Source organism: Leopardus geoffroyi, chromosome E2 (genome assembly GCF_018350155.1).
Source record: "Leopardus geoffroyi isolate Oge1 chromosome E2, O.geoffroyi_Oge1_pat1.0, whole genome shotgun sequence".
Lineage (NCBI taxonomy): Eukaryota > Metazoa > Chordata > Mammalia > Carnivora > Felidae > Leopardus > Leopardus geoffroyi.
Genome location: NC_059335.1, coordinates 2,404,016 through 2,429,132, shown reverse-complemented (window position 1 = coordinate 2,429,132; position 25,117 = coordinate 2,404,016). Strand labels below are relative to the sequence as shown.

Sequence of the window (25,117 nt, the reverse complement as noted above, 5' to 3'; positions counted from 1 at the left end):
TCATCTGCCTCAGCTTATTCTCTGGGTATGTCTCCCCACTCCCTGCGGTGTCCTTTTCCATCCTCCTATTTTCCTGGTCATGAATACTCACTTGGATGGCACACATCCTCAGTTTGTTGTTTCAGGGCTCAGTGATGTTTAGGGATGTGGCAGTAGTCTTCTCAGGACGAGTGGGGCCAGCCAGATCCTTCTAGGAAGGATTTGTACAGGGACGTGACACTGGAGAACTTCAGCAGCTTCATCTCTAGGTAAGATGTTAGCACCCCTGGGAGGCTGGGATTTGCCCACGGGAATACCTGCTGCCTTGGGTGTGAATTCTGAGGTGCCTTCAAGACTATGGTTGAGTTTCTGCTCTGTTGTCAATGCAATTGTACTGAATGGGGACAGATAGTTCTGTAGGATAACACCCAAAGAAGCTTCTTCCCCATTCCAAAAGTGACTTCCTCCTCTTCTCTGGAATTTTCTGGTTTCTTTTCCTCATTGATGACCAGGAGCTGGGTGTGACTTCTGGGATGCCCCCTTTGTGACTCTGTTGCATTTCTTCTTGCGTACACAGGTTCTTCTATTTCCAGGCCAGGTGTGATCTCCTTATCAGAACAAGGGAAAGAACCCTTGGGGGCACAAAGAGATGTGACAGGAAGCCTGTGCCCAGCTGAGTGAAGGATCATTAAGAAGGGCAGTGGCGCTGTAGGTAATGGCTCAGACGGTTAGCAAGACGCGGCACCTTTGAGACAATGCCTGGAAAGTTCCCCTCAAAGTCCCTAGTGTTCAGAGCAGAGCATTACTCCCATCAGGGTGAGCGCCTGGAGGGGCCTCTCTCCTACTCACACATACCACCCCCTGCACCCTCCCCATGCTTCTCCCCACTCAAAGAGGAAGGCGAGTTCTTTGAAGTACAACTTTTTACCTACCCAGGGAACACTGTTTCTTTCCAGTTTCTCCCCCACCCCCTTTTTATACTTATTTTGAGAGAGACCGAGCATGAGTGGGGGAGGGGCAGAAAGAGTGAGAATCCCAAGCAGGCTCCACACTGTCAGCACAGAGCCTGACTCGGGGCTCAACTCAGGAACCATGAGATCATGACCTGAGCCGAAGTCAGACACTTAACTGACCTAGCCACCCAGGCGCCCCTCCCCCACCACTTTTTAAACAGTTGGATCCACCCTGGTGAGGCTATGGACTCCTGTCTCCCATAATTTGAACCTCAAGTTGATTCAGCAATAAAATATTGTTGGTTTTGTAAAAAAAATAAATAAATAAATAAACAGTTGGATCATTGTTTCCATCCGAAAATATGGTTCTAAAAATAGTTTATTTTGGTTACCTCCCAATGATTTTTCTTCCTTTGATATGTATTTCCAGATTCAGATTTTGTACATTCTTTCTTTCATGCTTTAAAAAACATTTTTTTTTAACATGTTCAAATTTTCCAATTTGAGTCAGGCTCTCTGCAATAACGTGGGTCCCAAGGTTGCTTCTGATTCATCCTGAGATGTAGGATTAGACCAGCCTGTAATTTCTGCTGCCAGACATTTCTTAAACATTTTCTAAAATTCTATGTAGTCAATTTTTAAATAATTCTTATCATACCCCTGTGAGAAACACATGTATTAAGTAGAGTACAACGTTTATGTATGAGTTTTTTTCTCTTTGGTCTTACAGTATGTGATCAAAATACTGTTTTCTAAATATACTAAAATTGGTTCTTTTCTTCCCCACCCCCTTCATCGTGGCTGTATTTATTTGAAGTACAGGCAGGTTCATTCATTACTGTTTTAGTTGTTTATTTGGATGCTGTGTGAAACATTACTGTCATTCTGAAAAGTCAGAACTTTACAAAAGAGTGTACTCAGAAAAGTATGGCATCTCCCTCATTCCTGCTACCTATTCTCAGTCTCCTCTTTTCAACCTTATCCCCACCTACCCCTGTAGTTAATCAAACTCATTATTTTACATTCTTTTCCTTCCAGTATTTCTTGTGTAAAAATGAGCAGATACATGTATATTCTCTTATATTTATTTTCTTACAGAAAAAGTCACATACTCTATGTATACTTTTGCACCTAGCTTTTTTTCACCTAAGAATATGTCTTGGAAATTACTTATAATTTCATGGACATTTTTTTCATTCTTGTATGCAACTGTATAACACTTCATTTTGTAGATATGCCAGTTTATTGAACCACTCTCCTATATATGGGTGTTTAGATTGTTCCCAGTATTTTATTTTTTATTAAAAAGGTTTTTTTTTTACATTTATTCATTTTTGAGAGACAGTGTGAGCGGGGGAGGGGCAGAGAGAGAAGGAGACACAGAATGCGAAGCAGACTCCAGGCTCTGAGTTGTCAGCACAGAGCCGGATGCGGGGCTCCAATCCATGAACGGTGAGATCATGACCTGAGCTCAAGTCAGACATTTAACGGACTGAGCCACACAGGCGCCCTTCCCAGTATTTTAAAATGATGATCATACCATAATGAATAATCATGTGTATCATGTTTATCATAATGTTGGAGGTATTTCATCAGGGTAGATTCCTAGATGTGGGATTTTGGTACCCAAGACCCATGTTTTTTAAATACCATACTAGGAAACTGCCTAATAAGTATACCCAAGGGCTGTTTCATTTTCTAGAGGATTTGTACCTTTGTTTGACTTACTGTTAAATATTGGTTAGAACCTAGACTCTTGAGGGATGCCTGGGTGGCTCAGTCGGTTAATTATCCAACTTTAGCTCAGGTAATGATCTCATGGTTCATGAGTGTGAGCCCTGCATCAAACTCTGTGCTGACAGCTCAGAGCCTGGATCCTGCTTGGGATTCTGTGTCTCCCTCTCTCTCTCTGCCCCTCCTCCCCTCTCTCTCCCTCTCTCTCTCAAGAACAAATAAACATTAAAAAAATAAAAACAAAAAACAAAAGAACCTAGACTCATGAACTTATTAGCTTGTCAACTTGGACATTTCTGGCTGGCCAAAAAAAAAAAAAAAAAAAAATCCAAATGTTCTGGTTTTCATACTCTGTATGGCATTAACCAGTTTTTAATCTATTAGCAAACTCATTTGAGTATTTGTGTGTATTTATTCAATTATTGACTTCTTCTTTGAAGCACCTTTACCATCATCTTGGTTCCTTATTAATGAGTTAAATAAATCGTTAACACAACTTCATTTTTTATTTGGAAAAATTTTTGAAAACTATACTTTGATATTACTAATACTTAATTATAGGCATGAAATAATAACCTATTGTAGGTTCCCTTCTCCTTTGTGCTATTTCCCCTTATCCTTATCCTGATTTTCTTCCTTCAACCTAATGGTCCATTCTTTCAATATTCATGAGTTATATGATGTCATATGTGTGGCAGGCATGGAATTTGAGGTTTATTATACAACAGTAAGTAAATTAGATTTGGGTTAAAGTTTGGTTGAGGGGAGAAGGCAGTAAAGAGGTAGATAAAGTATTTCCATGTATATCGTCACAGCTTTTTTTTTTTTTTAAAGCATTTTATTTTTTAATTTTTAAAGTTTATTTGGGGGCAACTGGGTGGCTCAGTCGGTTAAGTGTCTGGCACTGGCTCAGGTCATGATCTTGTGGCCTGTGGGTTCAAGCCCTGTGTCAGGCTCTGTGCTGACAGGTCAGAGCCTGGAGCCTGCTTCGGATTCTGTGTCTCCCTCTCTCTCTGCCCCTCCCCCTCTCGCACCCTATCTCTGTGTCTCGAAAATAAATAAACATTAAAAAATTTTTCCGATAAAGTATATTTATTTATTTTGAGAGAGAGTTTGAGTGGAGAAGAAGGGCAGGGGGAGAGGGAGAGAGAATCCCAAGCAGGCTCCATGCACAGCACCGAGCCTGACATGGGGCTTGATCCCATGACCACGAGATCATGACCTGAGCCAAAACCAAGAGCTGGAAGATTAAGCGACTGAACTACCCAGGTGACCCATCACAACTTTTTTCTATTTTGCAGTAAGATTCTCGAATGGGAAATCATAGGGGTGACAGTATTTAGAATAAGACAAATGACAGCCATCTAAAGAAGTGATGTTGAATATGAGATCTGAATTCTAACAAGAAGCCAGCTTTGCAAAAACTGGGCACAGTGTTGCATACAGATCAGCAAATGCAACCCCATGTATCCTCACATGTGCAAGGAGAAACTGGGGGTGGAACACAGTGAGGAAGGCAAGTAGCTGAAGATGAACTTGAATACATTTGACAGGTTGAGGACTCAGGATTTCACTCTTGTGCAACATGAAGCTCTGAAGTGTTTTCAGCAATGGGTCTCATTGTCACTTGCAAGAACCACCTTAGATATCCTTATTTCAACAAACTCCTTAGGCAACTGTAATGATAAAAACTGAAAAGTCTATCTGAATAACTACCTCACTTACTTCACTTAGGGGATGTCCACATATCCTGTTCTCCTTGTTCACTTACCTAATTGCTTAGTCATATTTGGGAGCTGTAAAGAACAGTCATTTTTTACATAAACATCATTTTCAGTTTAAAACAATTTCTACTAGGGGCGCCTAGATGGCTCAGTTGGTTAAGCATCTGACTTCAGCTCAGGTCACTATCTCATGGTTCATGAGTTCAAGCCCTGCGTGGGGCTCTGTGCTGACAGCTCAGAACCTGGATGGAGCCTGCTTTGGATTCTGTGTCTCCCTTTCTCTCTGCCCCTCCCCTGATTGCACTCTGTCTTTCTCTCTCAAAAGTAAATAAACATTAAAAAAATGAGGGCGCCTGGGTGGCGCAGTCGGTTAAGCGTCCGACTTCAGCCAGGTCACGATCTCGCGGTCCGGGAGTTCGAGCCCCGCGTCGGGCTCTGGGCTGATGGCTCAGAGCCTGGAGCCTGTTTCCGATTCTGTGTCTCCCTCTCTCTCTGCCCCTCCCCCGTTCATGCTCTGTCTCTCTCTGTCCCAAAAATAAATAAACGTTGAAAAAAAAAATTTTTTTTTAAAAAATGAAAAACAGTTTCTACTAAAGAAGCTCTAACTCTCTAAGAGGAAGGACTAAAATGAGCATCTCTGCTTTTTCATTATCTTTCAGATCATGTATCCTCATGGGAGAAAATGGAAAAATTTATAAACAAAGATCCTGAGGACCCCATGTTCCAGGATGACTGGGAATATAAAGGCATATTTGAGAGACATCAAAGAAATGAGGAAGGAAATTCCAGTCAAGTGATAATCACCCAGGAAGAGTATCTACTGTGAGACAGCAAACTTCCCATAACCTGCATCAGAAAGTTCCACCTGGAAGTAAGCCCTATGCATAACGAATGTAGAGAAGGGTTTCGGCAGAAGACATCCCTTCTAAGTCACCAGAAAATGTATACTGCTGACCGATCTGAGGAATGCAAGCAACATGGGAAGGCTTTCTCCATCACCGTTCTGATCCCCCTCAACATCATAGAACTCACACTGGGAAAGACCCTGTGAATGTAAAGAATGTGGAAGGGCCTTTAGTCCTATTTCCCTCTTTACCCAACACCAGAGAATTCCTACTGGTGAGAAAACCTATGAATGTAAGGAGTATCAAAAAAGCTATATTGAGCTCTCAAACTTAATGCACATCATAGAATGCATACTCGGGGAAAATTCTATCAATATACTGAATGTGCAAAAACTTGTCACTAATTATTCAACATCAGAGAATTCATACTGGAGAAAACCCTATGACTGTAAGGAATGTGGAAGGCCTTTAGAGGTATCACGCAACTTCATGAACATCAAAGAATATATACCAGGGAGAAGCCATAAAAATGTAATGAATGTGGAAAGGCCTTCGGTCATCAGCCATATCTTCCTCAATATCAGAGGATCCATACTGGTGAGGCACCTTATAAACGTAAGGTTTGTGGGAAGGCCTTTAGGCAGGGCTCAAAGCTTTATCATCACCAGAAAATTTATACCAAGTGAGAAATTATATAAATGTAATGGAAGCTTTTGGTCGAATTTCATAATTTAATGAGCATTAGCACCCTTACTGGTGAGAACCTTTCTCACTGTACTGAATGTGGAAAAGCTTTTAGTCACTTAACACTAGTTATTCGACATTAGAAAATTCATACTGGTGAAAATCACTATGAATGTCAGGAATGTGGGAAAACCTTTAGTCAGGGTTCACAACTTACTCAACATTATTTGTTATGTATGTAGTAATGTGGGAAGGCCTTCAAGACACGGTCATCTTTCTTAGTCTTAAGGAATTCATGCCATAGAAACTTCCTATAAATAAGTGAAGGAAATATTTCACTGGTTTTGTCCCTGAAAGAACATCAAATAATTTATTATTACGTATAACCTTGTCCAATATGGAAATGCTTTATCTTTCAGCTCATGTTGCATTTATCAGCAGATTCACATCATTACATCATCACTAAAGACCATATTAATATGGTAACGTAGAAGAGCTCCCCCTACTACCTATCAATTATTAACTATTGTACAATTCATGATGGCAAACAACCATGCAAGTGGAGAATTTTGAAAACCTATTACCATAAGCTAATCCTAATTTACAGAAAAGGATGCATAAGAGAAAGTAACGCTTTATATGTCACATATGTGAGAATTTCTTTAGCCATAAGGCTCTTTTATTTTTTTTTTTTTAATTTATTTTTTTTTTTCAACGTTTATTTATTTTTGGGACAGAGAGAGACAGAGCATGAACGGGGGAGGGGCAGAGAGAGAGGGAGACACAGAATCGGAAACAGGCTCCAGGCTCTGAGCCATCAGCCCAGAGCCTGACGCCGGGCTCGAACTCACGGACCGCGAGATCGTGACCTGGCTGAAGTCGGACGCTTAACCGACTGCGCCACCCAGGCGCCCCACCATAAGGCTCTTTTAATGAGAAGATTCATACTGATGAATATAAGTTTTAAAACCCCCATTCAGAACTTGCCATTTATTGTGCGTCAGAAAATGCAAAGTTGAGGAGCGCCTGGGTGGCTCAGTTCATTAAGTGTCTGACTTCTGCTCGGGTGATGATCTCATGGTTCGTGGGTTCGAGCCCTGCGTCAGGCTCTGTGCTGACAGCTCAGAGCCTGGAGCCTGCTTCGGATTCTGTGTCTCCCTCTCTTTCTTTCTCTTTGTCCCTCCCCAGGTTGTGCTCTCTCGAAAAAAAAATAAATAAATAAACATTAAAAAAAGATGCAAAGTGAATAAAACTCCAGGTATGTAAAACAACAGTTAAGCATTTAACTATTAAAGAAGTTGAGGAAGATGTGCAGAAGTTTGTAACAAATCATACAGGGATATAACTCAGGTAAAAATGTGATAAATTAGACATTAACAAAGTCACCTTTATGTTACCTAATATTTTCTGCTTCAGTTAAACAAGAAGACTCTGAAGTGAATAACAGCAGTACATAACAAAACCTGTGGGATGTGACCATGTTACTACTCAAAGAAGTTATAATTTTAAATGTGTTTATAGGTCAGAAAACTATAAACACTGGAATAAGTGAACCAGAGACCTCTTGAGAAGCTAGAAAATGAACATAACTCAGCAATGAAAGAATGTTTTGAAATTACGAGAGAAGTAGGTTTTGTCAACCTTGAAGCTATTTCTTTAAAAGGATAATATAAACATTTAGCAAATCTCATAACAGTACAATTTTTTTTCAACGTTTATTTATTTTTTTTGGGACAGAGAGAGACAGAGCATGAACGGGGGAGGGGCAGAGAGAGAGAGGGAGACACAGAATCGGAAACAGGCTCCAGGCTCTGAGCCATCAGCCCAGAGCCCGACGCGGGGCTCGAACTCCCGGACCGCGAGATCGTGACCTGGCTGAAGTCGGACGCTTACAATTTTTGAAGCTTACTGAGAGAGAGAGAGAGAGAGAGAGAGAAATCATGAGAGCAGGAGAGAGATTAGAGAGGTGGGGAGATAGAATACTAAGCAGCTCCACACTGTCAGCACAGAGCTCAGCGCAGGGCTTGATCCCACAAACTATGAGATCATGACCTGAGCCAAAATCAAGAGTTGGACCCTCAACAGGGGCGCCTGGGTAGCTCAGTTGGTTAAGTGTCCAACTTCAGCTCAGGTCTTGATTTCATGGTTCATGGGTTCGAGCCCTGCGTCAGGCTCTGTGTTGACAGCTTGGAGCCTGGAGCCTGCTTTGGATTCTATGTCTCCTTCTCTCTCTGCCCCTCCCCTGCTCACGCACTCTCTCTCTCAAAAATAAATAAACATTAAAAAAAAAAAAAAAAAAAAAGAATTGGACCCTCAACCGACTGAGCCACCTAGATGCCCCAAAAGTACTATTATTATAAATGATGTAGGGGCGCCTGGGTGGCTCAGTCGGTTGAGGGTCCGACTCTTGATTTTGGATCAGGTCATGATCCCAGGGTCGTGGGATTGAGCCCTGCACTTGGCTTTGTGTGGAGCATGAAGCCTGCTTAAGATTCTCTCCCCCTCTGCCCCTCTCCCCTGTTCATGCTCTCTCTCTCTCTCTCTCACAAAACAAAAACAAAACAAAACAAAACAAATGAGGAGGATGCAGCAACACACATAAAGGATATTAAGAAATAAGGTTGAATACTTACCAATTTTTATGCCAATAAATTAAAATTTTTAGATTAACTTTCCTTCCTAAAAAGGAAAAACTATGTTTCTAGAATTGACTAAAGATTAGCAAAGGACAGATTTTATAGGGAATGCAATTAAGTGTTAAAAAAAATCAGTTATTTTATTTTTTTATTTTAGAGAGAGCATGAGCAGGGGAGGGGGGAGAGAGAGAGAGTGAGAGAGAGAGAGAATTTTAAGCCCCTTACACGGGGCTTGATCCCTCAACCCTGGGATCATGCATGACCTGAGCTGAAATCAAGAGTCTTACACTCGACTGAGCCACCCAGGTGCCCCATTATTATCAGTTTTTAAGAAGAAAAACTTACCCAACTATTAAGTGTAGAGGGAATATCTATGATACAAATTTCCAAGTTTGAAAAGACGCAATTATCAGTTCCTTTTCTAAACCTTGCATGATCTCAACATATAAACAGGAAACAAAATTTACATATTTCCTCAACCTCCCAAATTACAAAAAAAAATGTTGAGTGCTTGAATACCAAATACTTATCTACATGTTAATTGTGAATATAAATTTTAAGAATCATAAGTACTACCAAATTAATATTTTAGTTGTTTCTCTTTAAAATGTAAATATTTTAAAATCAGTAATATAATTGTTACTACTGTAAAAATTAAAAATGGGAATGCAAGGGGCACCTGGGTGGCTCAGTCGGTTAAGCGGCCGACTTCGGCTCAGATCATGATCTCGGGGTCCGAGAGTTCAAGCCCCGCGTCGGGTTCTGTGCTGACAGCTCAGAGCCTGGAGCCTGTTTCAGATTCTGTGTCTCCCTCTCTGACCCTCCCCCGTTCATGTTCTGCCTCTCTCTGTCTCAAAAATAAACGTTAAAAAAAAATTTTTTTTTTAAATAAAAATGGGAATGCAAGCTGGCACAGCCACTGTGGAAAACAGTATGGAGGTTCCTCAAAAAACTAAAAATAGAACTACCCTACGACCCAGCAATTGCACTACTAGGTATTTAGCCAAGGGATACAGGTATGCTGTTTCGAAGGGGCACATGCACCCCAATGTTTATAGCAGTGCTATCAACAATAGCCAAAGTATGGAAAGAGCCCAAACGTCCATCAATGGATGAATGGATAAAGAAGAAGTTATATTGGAGTATTACTCAGCAATCAAAAAGAATGAAATTTTGCCATTTGCAACTATGTGGATGGAACTGGAGGGTATTATGCTAAGTGAAATTAGTCAGTCAGAGAAAGACAAATATCATATATACTTCACTCATATGAGGACTTTAAGAGACAAAATGGATGAACATAAGGGAAGGGAAACAAAAATAATATAAAAAACAGGGAGGGGGACAAAACGTAAGAGACTCATAAATATGGAGAACAAACAGAGGGTTACAGGAGGTGGTATTGGGAGGGATGGGCTAAATGGGTAAGGGGCACTAAGGAATCTACTCTTGAAATCATTGTTGCACTATATGCTAACTAATTTGGATATAAACTTAAAATAAATAAATAAATAAATAAATAAAATTTAAAAAAACACAATTTTTTTTTAATTTAATGTTTATTTCTGAGAGAGAGAGAGAGAAAGAGAGAGAGACAGAGCATGAGCAGAGAGGGGCAGAGAGAGAGGGAGACACAGAATGTAAAGAAGGCTCTCCAGGCTCTGAGCTGTCAGCACAGAGCCCGACGTGGGACTCAAACTCATGAACCTCGGGATCATGACCTGAGCTGAAGTCAAACACTTAACCGACTAAGCCACTCAGGTGCCCCTGTTACTTTTTTTTTTAAACTAGAAGATAATTTTTCAGGAATTCAGGAGAAAATACCTATCCAAGCTTGGTTATTCTTCCAGAGTTTACGCAGCTTAACTAAAAATGGAAAATATTTTAAAATCACTTGATTTAAAACCACTGAAGAATGGTATGATGACATATGTCGAATTAGAATGTGATACTTAAAAGTAATTATTAACCACAAAAAATAAGAACAACTTAGAATCATCTAAACATATGCACAATGTGGAACTTAAATGTTTTCTTAGGAAATGTGGAATAAACTATCTCCTTTCACTCGGCTTTGACTTAAAAGATATCTCAACTGCATTTTAGGTAGAGTTTGTTAGGTAGCAACAAACTTTGAAGACAAAGTACTATTAAAAAGAAAACCACAGGCCCAAAATGGTGTCATTAAAATGGCATCACTTAGGCTAAGTCACCAAATCGGGGCTTAATAACTATCCTAACTGCACTTTCAACGAATCCGAGAAATATAGTGTTTTTGTTCTAAAGTTTATCTATTCTGAGATAGAGAGAGAGAGAGAGAGGGAACGAAAAGAGAGAGAATGTGAGCAGGGGAGAGGCAGAGAGAAAGAGGGGGAGAATCCCAAACAGGATCAGTGCTGTCAGATAGGAGCCTGACAAGGACTCAGTTTAATGAACCATTAGATCATGACCTGAGCCAAAATCAAGGGTCAGATGTGCAACCCACTGAGCCACCCAGGAGTCCCCCAGAAATACAGTGTTCACCTGTCAGAAACTTTCTGGTCACCACTACAATATCAATCTGTCATGTGGGCCCTCTCCATCCCCCAAAGGAAGAAGAGATAATCCATCTAATAGGACCCTGTCCACCCCCCTAACAGAAGATGACCTTGCCTGGAACAACCCTTTTTTGTTGTCGTTGTTTTGTTTTTGCTAATAACTTTCTCAATCCAACCTCCTTCCTATAAAAACCTTTCATTTTGTGGCACTCTCCAGGGCTCCCCTACTTGCTAGTTTGCTGCTAGATTCATGAATCATTCAATAAAGCCAATTAGATATTTACTCAGTTGTAATTCGTTTTTTAACCGTGGTCTTCCACTGCAGATGTGTTATCTCTCCCCATCTGCCTCCACCAGAGCCTGCAACAGGACCAAGGCATTGGGTTTCATCTTCAGCTGTTTATGTAGAAAGAGCCAGGGATGAACTGAGGATGCTGGGCATATGGTTCTTTGTCCTTTCCGACAGCCTGAGGCTGCATTAAATCCTCAGACAATGATTCACTATGGTTTCAACCACCAGTAACTGCCCTGCACGGTCCTTTTCAGATACACCTCCACCGCACCATCTGCTTGTACCAGTATCACAGAAAGTCAACACTCAGGAAATTTTACTGTATTGAACATGGAATGAGCGGATTTAGCCCTGGCCGCCCGTGCCAAAGCTCAAACGTGTCCTTCCACCGCGCGTAGTTGGGAGAACAACACCACGAAGGAAGAGAAGGCCAGGCACCCGACCAAGGTCTCCCAGGAGCCACACAGACCGGAAGTATCCCTTCACCACCCACGTGCCGCAGTGGCTTCCGGGAGCCGCTTGGCCTCGGTGTGTGCAGGCGCAATTCCACCACCGTAGTCCCAGAGCCCTGAAGGCAGCGCGGTCCTGGCCAGCTAGAGGCTGCGGTGTCGGTAGCGAGGGACGGATGTAGAGCCGTGAGTGTCTGCGTTAGTAAAGAGCCAGAACCTCCTATCCAAAAGAGAATGGTCTCCTGTCCCCGAGTCTCGGTCAATGATGGATGCCGGAGTTTTCCAAGAATAGGACGCGCAAGTTTACTGCCGACAGCGGAGGCGGGGCCTCAGCGCATTGGGTCTCCGGGATGTGCGAAGGGAGGGAAGGTGGTTGCGAGTGACGGAACACGCGTGCGTTCGAGCGTTTGGAGGGGGGCGTGGCTTAGTGCCCAAAGGCGCGTGGGAGGGGGTGCTGCGCAGGCGCAGGGAGTACCATGCGGCCGCTGTCTGGGGTAGCTGAGGCGTTCTGGAGTTGCAGCTGGGGCTCCCCGGCGGCGTGGGGCAGGGTCTCTTGGGGGAGCACCCCTGCTAGCGGGTTCTGGGGGTCGCCGCAGGGGTGTGGGACTAGGTGTCATCGTTGGCGTGCCGGCGGCCTGCTCGTGCGCCGGCTGGCCCCTGAGGCGGCAGTGTGGGTGTTGCTTGGGCCGCTCGTGGAGCCTCAGAGGGGCCGTGTGGCTTTTCGCACCTCGTTTCGTCTTTGGGAGCCCGGCTTGCTCACGTGCAGAGTGGACGCTGCGTCCTGAGCGGCTCCTCGTGTCCCAGGGTTGAATACCTCGAATGGTGCTCAGCCTGAAGTCAGCAGGGACCTGGTTGGAAGTGCAATGGTGCAATGAGGTTTTTCTTTTTTCTTTTCTGTTCTTTCCCTTCCCCCTCCTCTCCCCTCTCCTCCCCTCTTCTCCCCTCCTCTGCCCTGTCCTGTCCGCCAGATCTGGGTTTTCAGAATCGACCCTGGCACTTAAATCTGTCAGATGCGGAAAGTGAAATCTGTTTTATGGCAGCTGTGCTGATTAAAAAGAGGACATGCAGAGGGCTTATCTCGGTTACGAGACTCCCGCTATTACTGTTCAGTGTGGGGTTGGCGCGGGCACAGAGGAGAGAAGCTGTGGCCCCCCCGAGCAACCACAGAACACACACGGAATTGCACTTGCAGAGAGCTCGCCGCTCGTTCAGATTTCTTCCCTGGAGCGCTCCTGAATTTCCTGTTGGGCCTAGACCCCACTTAGGTTGATCCTGGTTCTTTTTCGGACTTACATGGGCTGACAATATCAAAGTCCGTGGTCATCAGTGTGTAGGAGGTTATGTGTGGCCTGTCTTGTCTGTTCTGTCTCCAGGGACAGAGGTTTTTATTTTTATATATTTATTTATTTTTAGGATTTTTAAATTTTTATTTTATTTTTTATTTTTTAAAATTGACATCCAAATTAGCATATAGTGCAACAATGATTTCCGGAGTAGATTCCTTAGTGCCCTTTACCCATCTAGCCCATCCCCCCTCCCACAACCCCTCCAGCAACCCTCAGTTTGTTCTCCATATTTATGAGTATCTTCAGTTTTGTTCCCCTCCCTGTTTTTATATTATTTTTGTTTCCCTTCCCTTATGTTCATCTGTTTTGTCTCTTAAAGTCCTCGTATGAGTGAAGTCATGATTTTTGTCTTTCTCTAATTTCACTTCAGAGGTTTTTATTTTTAAAAATGCTTTATTAAAATATGGACGGCTCTTAGGCGTGTATGGTAATGCCTCATTCTTTAATGAAGCTAATTTAATTTTAACAGATATTCTGATTTATTACTTGCCTAACGCTCCCTTAAAAGTAAAATTCAGTTATGTTAGGGGCAAAACCACAGGCAAGTCCAGAGAACAAAGGCGAGGAAGGGAGAAGAAAGAGAGGAATGCACCTTGATAGAGAAAGGGGAGAGTTGGGAAGGCTGTTATAAACAAAAAGTCCATGGGAATACACTTGGAGTTGGAAGTATAGTGGCTTCTCTTTGGCTGGGCTGTTGCTGGGGGAGGAGGAAACCCTTCCTTCCACCTGTTGGGATTGTAGGGTAGTATCCAAGTGCAAGGTCCCTCTTTTCCTTTTAGGCCTGCAATTGACCAGGAGTGGCGGGGCTTGATGGCTCCCCCTGCTGGCCTCCCAGCTCCCTGTTAGCGAGGTGTCCTTGTATTAATAGCTGAAAACTATTTTACTTCATTCTCAAATTCTTTCATTAGCAGTGTCACAAGGTCATGTGGTAAAATGTCTCTTTCTTACTCTTGGTCCAAAAACCCTACGGAAGAATAATGACCTTGAGAAAAGTGCCATTACACTGCAGGTCCTCTCGCTCCTCAATGTATTGAGGATTTTATTTTCACATGAGGATTTTATTTTCCAGCCCAGAAACTCTCCAGCAGTTCATCTTCTCACCTGCTATCTAGCTTTCCTGGGTGGCCTCTGGGTAGGCAGACCTGTTTCCATTTATGCCCAAAGTGTCCAGCACTCTTTCTCTAGAGCATTCCTTATACCTTCAGAAAAGTTTTTTTAATCAAGTTGATGGCTTATTTATGAATTAGAAATACTCCATGTACCGAATGTTTCTTCCTTCCTTCTTTATCTTTCTTTCTTTCTTTCTTTCTTTCTTTCTTTCTTTCTTTCTTTCTTTCTTTCTCTCGAGGGAACGAGCAGGGGAGAGGGGTAGAGGCAGAGAGAGAATCTTAGGCTCCATGCTTAGCATGCTGCCTGATGTGGGGCTCGATCCCACAACCCTGGGATCATGACTAGAGCCGAAATCAAGAGTCGGACCCTCCACCGACCGAACCACCCAGGTCCCCTTCCATGTACCTAATTTCTGTAAGGAAAGTTGCTATGGGAAACTTAATACCTGGCTGAATCACTTTCTCATCCATACCTTTTTTTTTTTTTTTTTTTTTTTACTTTGATGGTACCACCCCTTTTAAAAATAAAGGATAGAAGCAAAGAGGGAAAGATGTGAAGACAAGAAGTAGGAAAGGACTAAAATGGTAAAAAGAAAGATGAGATGCAAATGACTTTGTCCCAGTGAATCTGAAGTTGTTTTCCTTGCAGTGTGAGCGGAGTGATTCCGGGTGGGAGTCGTGCCAGCTGGGGTTCCCACCACATCTGGCAGACTCTGAGGATTCCGCCTTTTCCATCACCCTGTGGTGTTTAGTTGAAACTTCATAGTCCTCCTGTATCCCGTAATGACAGACCATCAAAGGATTGAATTTGATACTGGGAGCAACATTTTCTGAAGGATTTTGATAAACTGGAACATACACTAAGGTGGGAAGCCAAGATGATTGAGGGTCTGGAAACGATGTCTCATGAGAAGGGGTAGAAAAACCTGTGTATTTTTGCCTGGAGAGGAGATGGTTGCAGAGATGTGTGGAATTGTGGCTCTGGTAAAAAGTATTTAAGTTGCTGCTTTTTTCTGTGAGGTCTAGAAATAGAACCAGGTAGAAGCAGTAGAGTAGCAAACTCTGACTAAAGTACCTCTTTAATTTAAATTTCAAAATTGAATTATGGTTGACATGCAGTGTTATATTAGTTTCAGGTGTACCACATACTGATTAAACAATTCTGTATGTTATGTTGCTTTTACCACAATAGGTAGTTACCATCCGGTGTTAACCATGCAAGGTTATTACAGTATTGTTAACTATGTTTCCTAGGCTGTACTTTTCATAGCCGACTAAAGTAGTTTATCTGATGGCAATCAGAAAATTGAATAAGCTTCCCAGTGCAGTCATTGGTGGGTTACATGATTTATGGCGATGATGATAATTTTGCTTTTTGACACATCTTCAAATTTTAAAAAATGGTACAAGAAAAGTACAAAGAATTCCCTTATCCTTTCATTCCAGTTCGTTGAATGTTACCCTTTTACTACCTTTGCTTAATCCATATATTTCTTTATATTCGTATTATTTTTTTAAACATTTGAAAGTAAGTTGCCAACTTGATGCTCCTCTACTTAACCTAAGTATTTCATTGTGAATTTCTTTTTTTCTTTTTGGTTTTTGTTGTTGTTATTTCAAGTTTTTATTTAGATTCTAGTGAGTTAACATATAGTGTAATATTGGTTTCAGGGGTAAAATTCAGTGATTCATCACTTATGTACAACACTCAGTGCTCATCCCAACAAGTGCCCTCCTTAGTATCTATCCAGTGTGAATTCCTTACACAGCTATCAAAATTAAAAGTGAAGTTATTAAAATAAGTTCACGTCGATATAATTCTGTCATCTAATCCGAGGTTGGTTATCCTCATGATGCCTTTTATATATATAAAAAACAAAACAAAACAAAAAAAACAAAAAAAAATCCAGAAAATTGGGTGGCATACGTCATGTCTCTTTAGTCTCTTTTAATCTGACATTTCCTCAGTCTTTGTATTAACATTTTCCTTTTTAAAAACGTTATTGTGAAATACCTTTGAACTTACAGAAAAGTTGCAAAAATGGTACACAACTGCCATGTTCCCTTCATCCAGCTGCACCTGAAGTTAACATCTTGTATACATGAAATCGACATTGATAAAATAATGTTAGCTCATGTATTGACCTTATTCTCATTTGGCCAGTTTTCCCACTCGTGTACTTTTTTTCGTTGAAGGATCCAATGTATATTGCATTTATTTAGTTGGTGTGTCTTCCGAGTCTCCAATTGATGACAGTGCCATAGATCTTTGTCTTTCATGACCTTGATACTTTTTGAGGAGTCGAGGCCAGTTATTTTATAGAATGACCTTCGGGGCGCCTGGGTGGCACAGTCGGTTAAGCGTCCGACTTCAGCCAGGTCACGATCTCGCGGTCCGTGAGTTCGAGCCCCGCGTCGGGCTCTGGGCTGATGGCTCAGAGCCTGGAGCCTGTTTCCGATTCTGTGTCTCCCTCTCTCTCTGCCCCTCCCCCGTTCATGCTCTCTCTCTGTCCCAAAAAATAAATAAACGTTGAAAAAAAAAATTTAAAAAAAAGAATGACCTTCAACTTAGGTAGGTCTGATGTTTTCCCATGATTAGATTGAAGTTATTCATTTTGGAATTGAAGACCACAGAAGTCATGAGTCCTCCTAAGAACATCATGTCACGTGGTACATGATGTCAACTGGGAAAGATTGGCTTTGATAACATGGTTGAGGGGATGTCTGACAGGTCTCTCCACTGTGAAGTTACTATTTTAGTCCCTAGAATTAATAAGTATCTTGAAAGGAAGCCCTCATTTGTTTTGCCCAAGCTGTCCCTGGTTTAGCTATTGGGAACACCATCGGGTTGGTTCCTGTGTGTTTTAGACATGCCCCATTATTTTATGAGCACTTCCTTACCTTCTAGCACCACAAGATGATCCAGGCACATTTTGTACTTTCCCGGACCCACCCCTGGGGTCTCTATTTCTCCATGGTGTCCTGGGATTTATTTTTGTCCGTCTTTCTTTCTTTCTTTCTTTCTTTCTTTCTTTCTTTCTTTCTTTCTTTCTTTCTTTCTTTCTTTCTTTCTTTTTTTCTTTCTTTCTCTTTCTTTCTTTCTCTCTCTCTCTCTCTCTCTCTTTCTCTCTCTCTTCTTTCTTTCTTTCTTTCTTTCTTTCTTTCTTTCTTTCTTCTTTCTTTCTTTCTTTCTTTCTAGAATGGAACTTAGAAACCAAATGGTGGAGCTGAGTGGGGGTTGCGTGTGCTCATTACTGCTTGGGTGTTATTGTTTCTAGGCCCTATTAGGGGACAGATGGGATATCCTATCCTAAGGTATATTCTAAGATACATATCCATATGCACATAAATCTATTTTTTTAAGGTTATTTATTTATTTAGAGAGAGATGGAGAGAGACAGAATCCCAAGCAGGCTCCACACTGACAGCATGGAGCCTGAGACAGGGCTCAAACTCATGAACCGCGAGATCATGACCTGAGCCGAAGTGCTTAGCTGACTGAGCCACCCAGCCGGCCCTGTTTTTTTGAGACTTGATGTCTGATGTTATTTATTTGTCACTCTTGGAAGATCTCGTTTTTTAAAAATGTTTATGTATTTTTGAGAGAGAGAGAGAGCATGAAGAGGCAAGACGCAGAGAGAGAGGGAGACACAGAGTCTGAAGCAGGCTCCAGGCTCTGAACTGTCAGCACAGAGCCTTACACAGGGCTTGAACCCACGAACTTGAACCCACAGGGCTTGAACTGTGAGATCATGACTTGAGCTGAAGTTGGACGCTTAACCAACTGAGCCACCCAGGTGCCCCTAGAAAATCTCATTTTCAATGAGACTCAGAGATAGAAGTTCTCACGAGGACAGTGTCCATCTCTTGGCAATCTGGTGCTTTCTTTGGCCTCTTTCATTCTCTTGGTCACAGTTTACCATATTCTGCAGCCTCTGCCTTACCTTTCCTCAGTACGCCGTTTCTTGAGAATGATACACCGACATCCGTATTGCAGGACATGTGGAGTAACAAGATGAGGAATGTTGGGCACTTTGGTTCTAGGTTTCTCCCCCTCTTTTTTAGGGGCTTTCTCACAACATACTAGTGAACATCGTCTTTTTTTTTTTTTTTTTAATTTAAGTTTGTTTGGGGACGGCTGGGTGGCTCAGTCGGTTAAGCATCCGACTTCAGCTCAGGTCACGGTCTCGTGGTTTGTGAGTTCAAGTCCCGCATCAGGCTCTGTGCTGACAGCTTGGACCCTGGAACCAGCTTCAGATTCTGCGTCTCCCTTTCTGTCTTCTCCTCCCCTGCTCATGCTCTGTCTCCCTCTGTCTCAAAAATAAATAAAACATTAAAAAAGTTTTTAAATTTAAGTTTGTTTATAAGCAATCTCTACACTCCACGTGGGGCTCGAACTCACGACTCTGACATCAAGAGTCGCATGTTCTTCCGACCAAGCCAGCCAGGTGCACTGAACATCATCATCTTTAGAGAGATTGAAACATTGGCCGATTCTGCTTGCTTTCTGAGGCTTCAGGCGGCAAGGCATGGTAGTATCAGCGAGCCCAGGAGTATCCTTCTCCGCCTTGTTTCTAGTGACTAAGTTGAGAACACCCAGATTGGTAGCCACAGTGCAACCCTGAACAGATTTGTACTTTCTTTCTCCAGTCCTCTTGGGTCTGTAACGGGAACACCCCTTACTCAATGGCAAGTGGATACTGCCATGGGTCAAGACAGCCTGCTTCATGGAGAAGCTTTGTCTGTCATTCCCTCCATGGATTTGGACCACGTAACCCTTCCATTGTTCACCCAGAGCGTCAGCAGCAACCTCTGTGACCGCTCGCTTCTTATAAAAGGTATGAAATTTGCGTTCGCTCTCTACTTCAGCGGAGAGTAGCAAGGAATTATCTCTAAGGAAGACTATTAAAGAAGATACATTCCAACATGAAACAGTGATGAAAAGAATGAACAACCCATGTAAAGAACATGCAAAAACTTCCTGCACCAATACGCACCTTATCGCTTATCAAAATTCTTCACAAGTGCCACCAGTGCCATAAGTATGGGAAGTCCTTTAGCTGTCGATCCACTCTCGTTCAACATCAGAGGATCCACACAGGAGAGAGACCCTATACATGTAATGAATGTGGTAAAACCTTTGATCAGACGGCACACCTTAACCAGCACGAGAGAATCCACACAGCTGAGACACCATATGAATGTCAGGAATGTAGGAAGACCTTCAGCCAGATGACTCATCTTATTCAGCATCAGAGTACACATGCTAGAGAAAGGTCCCGTGAGTGCCATGAATGTGGAAAGACCTTCAGCCATTCCTCAGCCCTGATTGATCACTGGAGAATTCATAGTGGGGAAAGACCCTGCAAACGTAAGGACTGCAGTAATGTCTTCACTCAAAGCGCACAGTTCACTAGACATAAGAAAATTCATTCTGGAGAAAAACCCTACGAATGTAGTAAGTGTAAGAAGTCCTTCCTATGTCTCTCTTCCCTGATTGAGCATCAGAGAGTTCATACTGGAGAAATGTGGGAAATAGGTTTAAGAATTCTCTACACTTACACAAATAGGTTAAAAAGGCATCAGGCGGAAAGCCGCCTTAACAGGATGAAAGTGTCTGAGGACAGCTAATGATATATAGGCCGTAATGGAATCTTGACTAACTTACCATTCTCAGGATAGCATGTTCCATTTATCTTAGTCCTTAGAAAAGTCAGAAAAGCAGATGTAGTGCCTTCAGGAAACGGCTGTCTGCATGGTGCTGAGATGTTGTTATGCTTTGACCCTAACCTCTAACACGGCATGCCCTCGAGTCCCTTTATCTCTTACACTGATGAGTTAATTACTACTGGTTTTTATTGTTTCTTTCTGCACGTCCATTACATATGTAAGCCTTCAAAATCCTAATAAATACAGAGAAAGGACGCCTATTCAGGACTCTTGTCTCCCCATATAGACATTAGCCTCTCTCGTATTCAATTCTGCATCCACTCTCTTGCTGGACAAGAGAGAACTCCAGACTCCTAGTCTGCAACAGAGAAAAACTATATCAGTGTATGAAATGAAAAAAGGCCTCTTGCTATATCATGCAACTCACTCTACATAGGAGACTTCACACTGGCAAGAAACACTATGAATGTAAGGAATCTGGAAATGCCTTTACCTACAGGTGCCATTTGGTCAATCATAGGAGGAGTCATACAGGGGAAAGACCCTGTGAAAGTCAGGTATGTGGGAAAACTTTCAGTAACCACTCTTCACTTGTTACGCACGATAGGATGCAGAATGGAGTGAAACCCTTTGGATGCCCTGCATGTGGGAAGGCCTTTAATACTTCTTCATATCTTTGTCAGCATAAGAGGATTCATACTGGTGAAAAACCCTTTGATTGCCATGAATGTGGGAAGACCTTTAGATGCAAGTCATAGTTTACTCAACATCAGCGGATTCATGTTGAGGAATATTAACAAAAGCTAATTGGACTTGGAAATGTTAACATTCTAGTTATTTGACAGTCTGTCAAGATCTTGGTAACAAGTGGCATCCATGACACTGATCCTCTTAAGAAGCAGTTTATTCACAGTGTCTCAAGTTCTTGTTGAATGGATGGAATAGTAATGAACCCCCTTCTGAAAATGGAGAGGAACCTAAGTAAATCTGGTTCAAGAGCAGAAAGTGAAGCCATTACCCCATGATCTAGGCAGCTCTGGCCTCTTGCTCCCACACAAGGCCTACACTGTGCCATCAGTAATGAGCAATAGTGCTTTACAAGTGAAACTTTACTGGTCGTCGGTCTGTGTCACTTCACGTTAGGTATCTTGAAACCAAGATCACAGTGCTTCTGTCCTAACTGCCAGAGAATAGGCAAGAGATCATCTCTTGGCTTTTGCTTTTAACAGGGAAGACATTTATCCTACCAAGTTCAGACACAATAGAGAGCTCCCCTCAAATGGGAAAATGTTAAACATTATACAACATGAAAGAACAAGAAGTTACTTCTTGATGGTTCTGCATCCTAAAAATGGCGCCCAAACATAGTGCCAGAGAGAGAGGGAGAGAGATGGAGGGAATCCAAAGCAGGCTCGGTACTATCAGCACAGAGCCTGATGCAGGGTTCGAACTCACACACTGTGAGATCATGACCTGAGCCAGGATCAGGAGTCAGATGCTTAATCAACTGAGACATCCAGGGGTCCCTAAACCAGGTTTTTAAGAAATAATAATAAAAAGTAATTTTAAAAATAATTTAACATTTGGAAAAATGTGAAAATGTGTATTTCTGCCACCATGGGGCACTTGATGTTCATTGGGTTGACACGGCAGAAGAAAGTGTTTTGTGTGTGTGTGGTGGGGGGGGGGGGATTGCTAAACTTTTACAGTGGAAGTAGATGAGGTGATATAGCGCCCTTCTGTGGTTTCCTGAGTCACGTTGCCTTGATTATTTATTGCTTCTTAAAAGTCCACCCCAAATCATTGGAGCCAGAGCAAGGACCATTTTTTGTTTCTTTTATATATTTCTCCTGATTCTGTGTGTGAAGCATTCATATTGTATCTGGGGGATAGGTGTCTGATCTCCCATCTATGTGATCCCTGCCAGGACCGAACATCCAGGATGGCTTCTTCTTTAACACGTCTGACACAAAGCTGGAGTGGCTGGGACCATGACTATGGAGCCTCTGTTTCCATTGTCCGCTGCTGCTGCTGCTTTCAGCCATGCAGCCCCAGAACCCCTGCCCCTGACTGCCTGCCCACCCCCCCCTCCGTGGTCTGGACTGAATAGCTGGACTTCTCATGGGGTACATCAGAGCGCCCAAGAGTGAAAGACAGAAGTTGCCAGACTTTTCATTTCTCTAAATGCTGTTTTGTAGTTTTCAGTTAATAGATCTGGCATTATTCCGTACATATTATTCCCTACATATTTCCCTACATATTTCATATTTATTATTCTATTTGCCTTAAAATGTCAGCTTCTGACCATTGCTGGTATATAGAAATACAGTGGATGTTTGTGTAGCCATCTGGTATCTCGCAACCATACTAAACTCGGTTGTTCTCGTTGGGTTTGTGTTGTTTTGGTACATTAGCTTGTTCAACCTACGGTGATCTGCTCTTCTTCAAATAAAGGCAATTTTACTCTTTTCTTTCCCATCTGGATGTCTTATTTATTTTTCCTACTGTACTGGATGAAGCCTCTAGTACAGTAGTAAGTAGGAGAGAGGACATCTTTGCTCCTGATTTTGGGGGGAAAGCATCCAGTTTTTTTTTATCATTATATATTAAATTAGCTTGTTTTGAAAATTGTTTTCTTTTAATCAGGTTGTTTAAGTTCCCTTCTTTCTTAGTTTCCTCACAGTTTTTATTTGGGTTGGATGTTACATTTTGTAAAAAGCTTTTCTGCATGTATTGAAATGATCATCTGGTTTTTAATTTTTTTGAGTTGTTTAATGTGAATTATGTTGCTTGATTTTCAGGTATCCAAACCACCTTGCATTCCTTGGAGACACCTCACTTGGTTGTGCTGCTTGTGCATGTGCTTAATGCTGCTGAGTTGCACACCTAAAAATGGCAAACGTGGTAAATTTCATGTATATTTTACCACAATTTAAAAAAAATGGGGCGCCAGGGTGGCTCAGTCGCTTAAGCATCCAATTTTGGCTCAGGTCACGATCTAATGGTTTGTGGGTTCAAGTCCCACATCAGGCTCTGCCCTGACAGTGAGGAACCTGCTTCGGATTCTCTATCTCCCTCTCTCTCTGCCCCTCCCCTGCTCGTGTTCTCTCTCTCTCAAAAAATAAATATTTTTTAAAACCATTAAAAAAAAAACTCTTAAGTCCCCCCGCCCCCAAACAAGAGAAGAAAAATCACACCTTCTGCATTTGCCTACCTCAGCAAGCCAAACCTTCCTTGGAAAATCTGCAGATGCAGCTGTGAAGGGGAAAGAGCATGTGTTCCTCTACGTTATGGGAGAGCCAGGTCACCAATGAGTGGGCACTCTACGCCAGGTAGCCTAGTTCTGAACATTCGCCTGGGAACTGTCACCTTTTATTTTCTTGCGTGCAAGTGTTGACCATGAGATTGGTTTTAGATTGTGAACTTGATGGTGTATGGTGGAACTGAATGTAGACAAATCATGCCAGTCTTCCCTGGACACAAAGGGCAGAGGGTGCCAGGAAATGAGCTGGCTGTCTGGCTGACTTCCCTGCCTCTTCCCCCAGCTCCATCCTGCCACCAGGACCATGCAGAAGTCATCGTGTCTGTGCCCCATTCAGAAGCCTTTGGTGGCTCCCCGTCAACCACAGGAGAGGATTCAAGTCTCTGACATGACCTGCAAGGGCCTCAATTTGGTATCTGTCCCCCTGTAAATATCTCCACCCCTTTCCCTTCTCACTATTTTATTTATTTGTTCATTCATTCATTGATTTGTTCGTTCATTCATTCTTTGAATGTGTATTTTTGAGAGAGAGCATGAGTGGGGGAGGTGCAGAGAGAGAGAGAGAGACAGACAGACAGACAAAATCTGAAGCAGGCTCTAGGCTCTGAGCTGTCAGCAAGGACCCTGGACCTGGGGCTTGAACTCCTAAACCGCGAGATCATGACCTGAGCCAAAGTCAGCCGCTTAATCGGCTGAGCCACCCAGGCACCCCTCAACTGCTGTGATTTTTAAATTCTGTAACATTACCAGTAGAACTAGCTGCCCTTTCTTTTATATCCTGCCTGGGTAGTAAGTAGGTCACTGCTCCTCCAGATTCTTAATGTTTTGTGAGGTCTAGTCCTTAGAGCTTTGTCCGAGGCAAGGCTGATGGCTTTCCTCTGGGCCTGTTCTGTCACCTGACCCTACTGCAGAGGTTTGGGTAGATGCCACCATTGACAGATACCATACGCTTTCACCTAGCTGGACCATCAATGAATTGCACCCAGGCACTTTGGGGGGGGGGGGGGTAACCTCTGCGATTCAAAATCCCCACTGAGCTACTGGATCTTTAGGGAGAAGGATAAAGCTTCCCTGAAAGGGTGTCTGCCACTCCTTCACGTAAAACTGAGACAACGTTAGGGCCAGGTTGGCTCCACTCCTGAATGGACTATTTTCCTCTGGCCGGCAAAGCCTGTTGCGTCCCTCGCTTGCTAACCATTCAGTCTAAGTGGCCTTGGAATGGGGATGGGGCGTGGGGAAGGGGGGAGTCCCCAGGCCGCCTTGCCAGAAAGCTCAGCTCCCAGGAGATGGAGCTGTTGTATTTGGCGCCTTGTCCGGCAGGTGGCGCTGCTGTACCGTGAAACAGTCTCTCAGCACATTCTCTTCTCTAATGCGTCCGTTTTTTTTCTTTCATCCAGGGATTTCATTTTGTTTTCTTTAGCTCACCTGGGAGGGGACAGGAGTCATCTCTACATGGGTGATCTCCGCATCGGACAAGCTCTTTTGGTTCTTTGTGGGCATTTAGAATACACATAGAACACATCAATTTTTATTTTATTATTTTTTAAAGTTTTTATTTAAATTATAGTTAGTGAACATATAGTGTAATACTGGTTTCGGGAGTAGAATTTAGTGATTCATCACTTAAATGTAACACCCAGTGCTCATCTCAAGTAATACCCATTACCTATTTAGCCCACCCCCCACCCACTTCCCCTCTAGCAACCCTGTTTGTTCTCTTATAGTTAAGAATCTGTTTTATGGTTTGACCCTTCTCTCCTTTTATTTTCCCGTGTTTTTGTTTCTTAAATTCCACATATGAGTGAAATCATATGGTATTTGTCTTTCTTTCTTTTTTTTTAATGTTTATTCATTTTTGAGAGACAGAGACAAAGCATGAGCGGGGAAGGGGCAGAGA

At 42.6% G+C, this 25,117-nt stretch overlaps 1 protein-coding gene and 1 long non-coding RNA gene across 2 annotated transcripts; both read left to right on the top strand.

The window, feature by feature from the left end:
- Positions 1-117: 117 nt before the first annotated feature.
- Positions 118-5,950, top strand: LOC123577958. The gene is made up of 3 exons (XR_006702169.1): positions 118-248; positions 557-691; positions 5,050-5,950. It is a non-coding gene; the product is annotated as an uncharacterized LOC123577958 (long non-coding RNA).
- A 13,203-nt stretch (positions 5,951-19,153) lies between these two features.
- On the top strand, positions 19,154-20,716 carry LOC123578450 (zinc finger protein 883-like). Its single transcript, XM_045441324.1, has 2 exons — positions 19,154-19,651; positions 20,419-20,716. Exons 1-2 carry the CDS (start codon positions 19,257-19,259, stop codon positions 20,714-20,716), a joined length of 693 nt encoding a protein of 230 aa, XP_045297280.1. The 5' UTR covers positions 19,154-19,256.
- Positions 20,717-25,117: the final 4,401 nt, after the last annotated feature.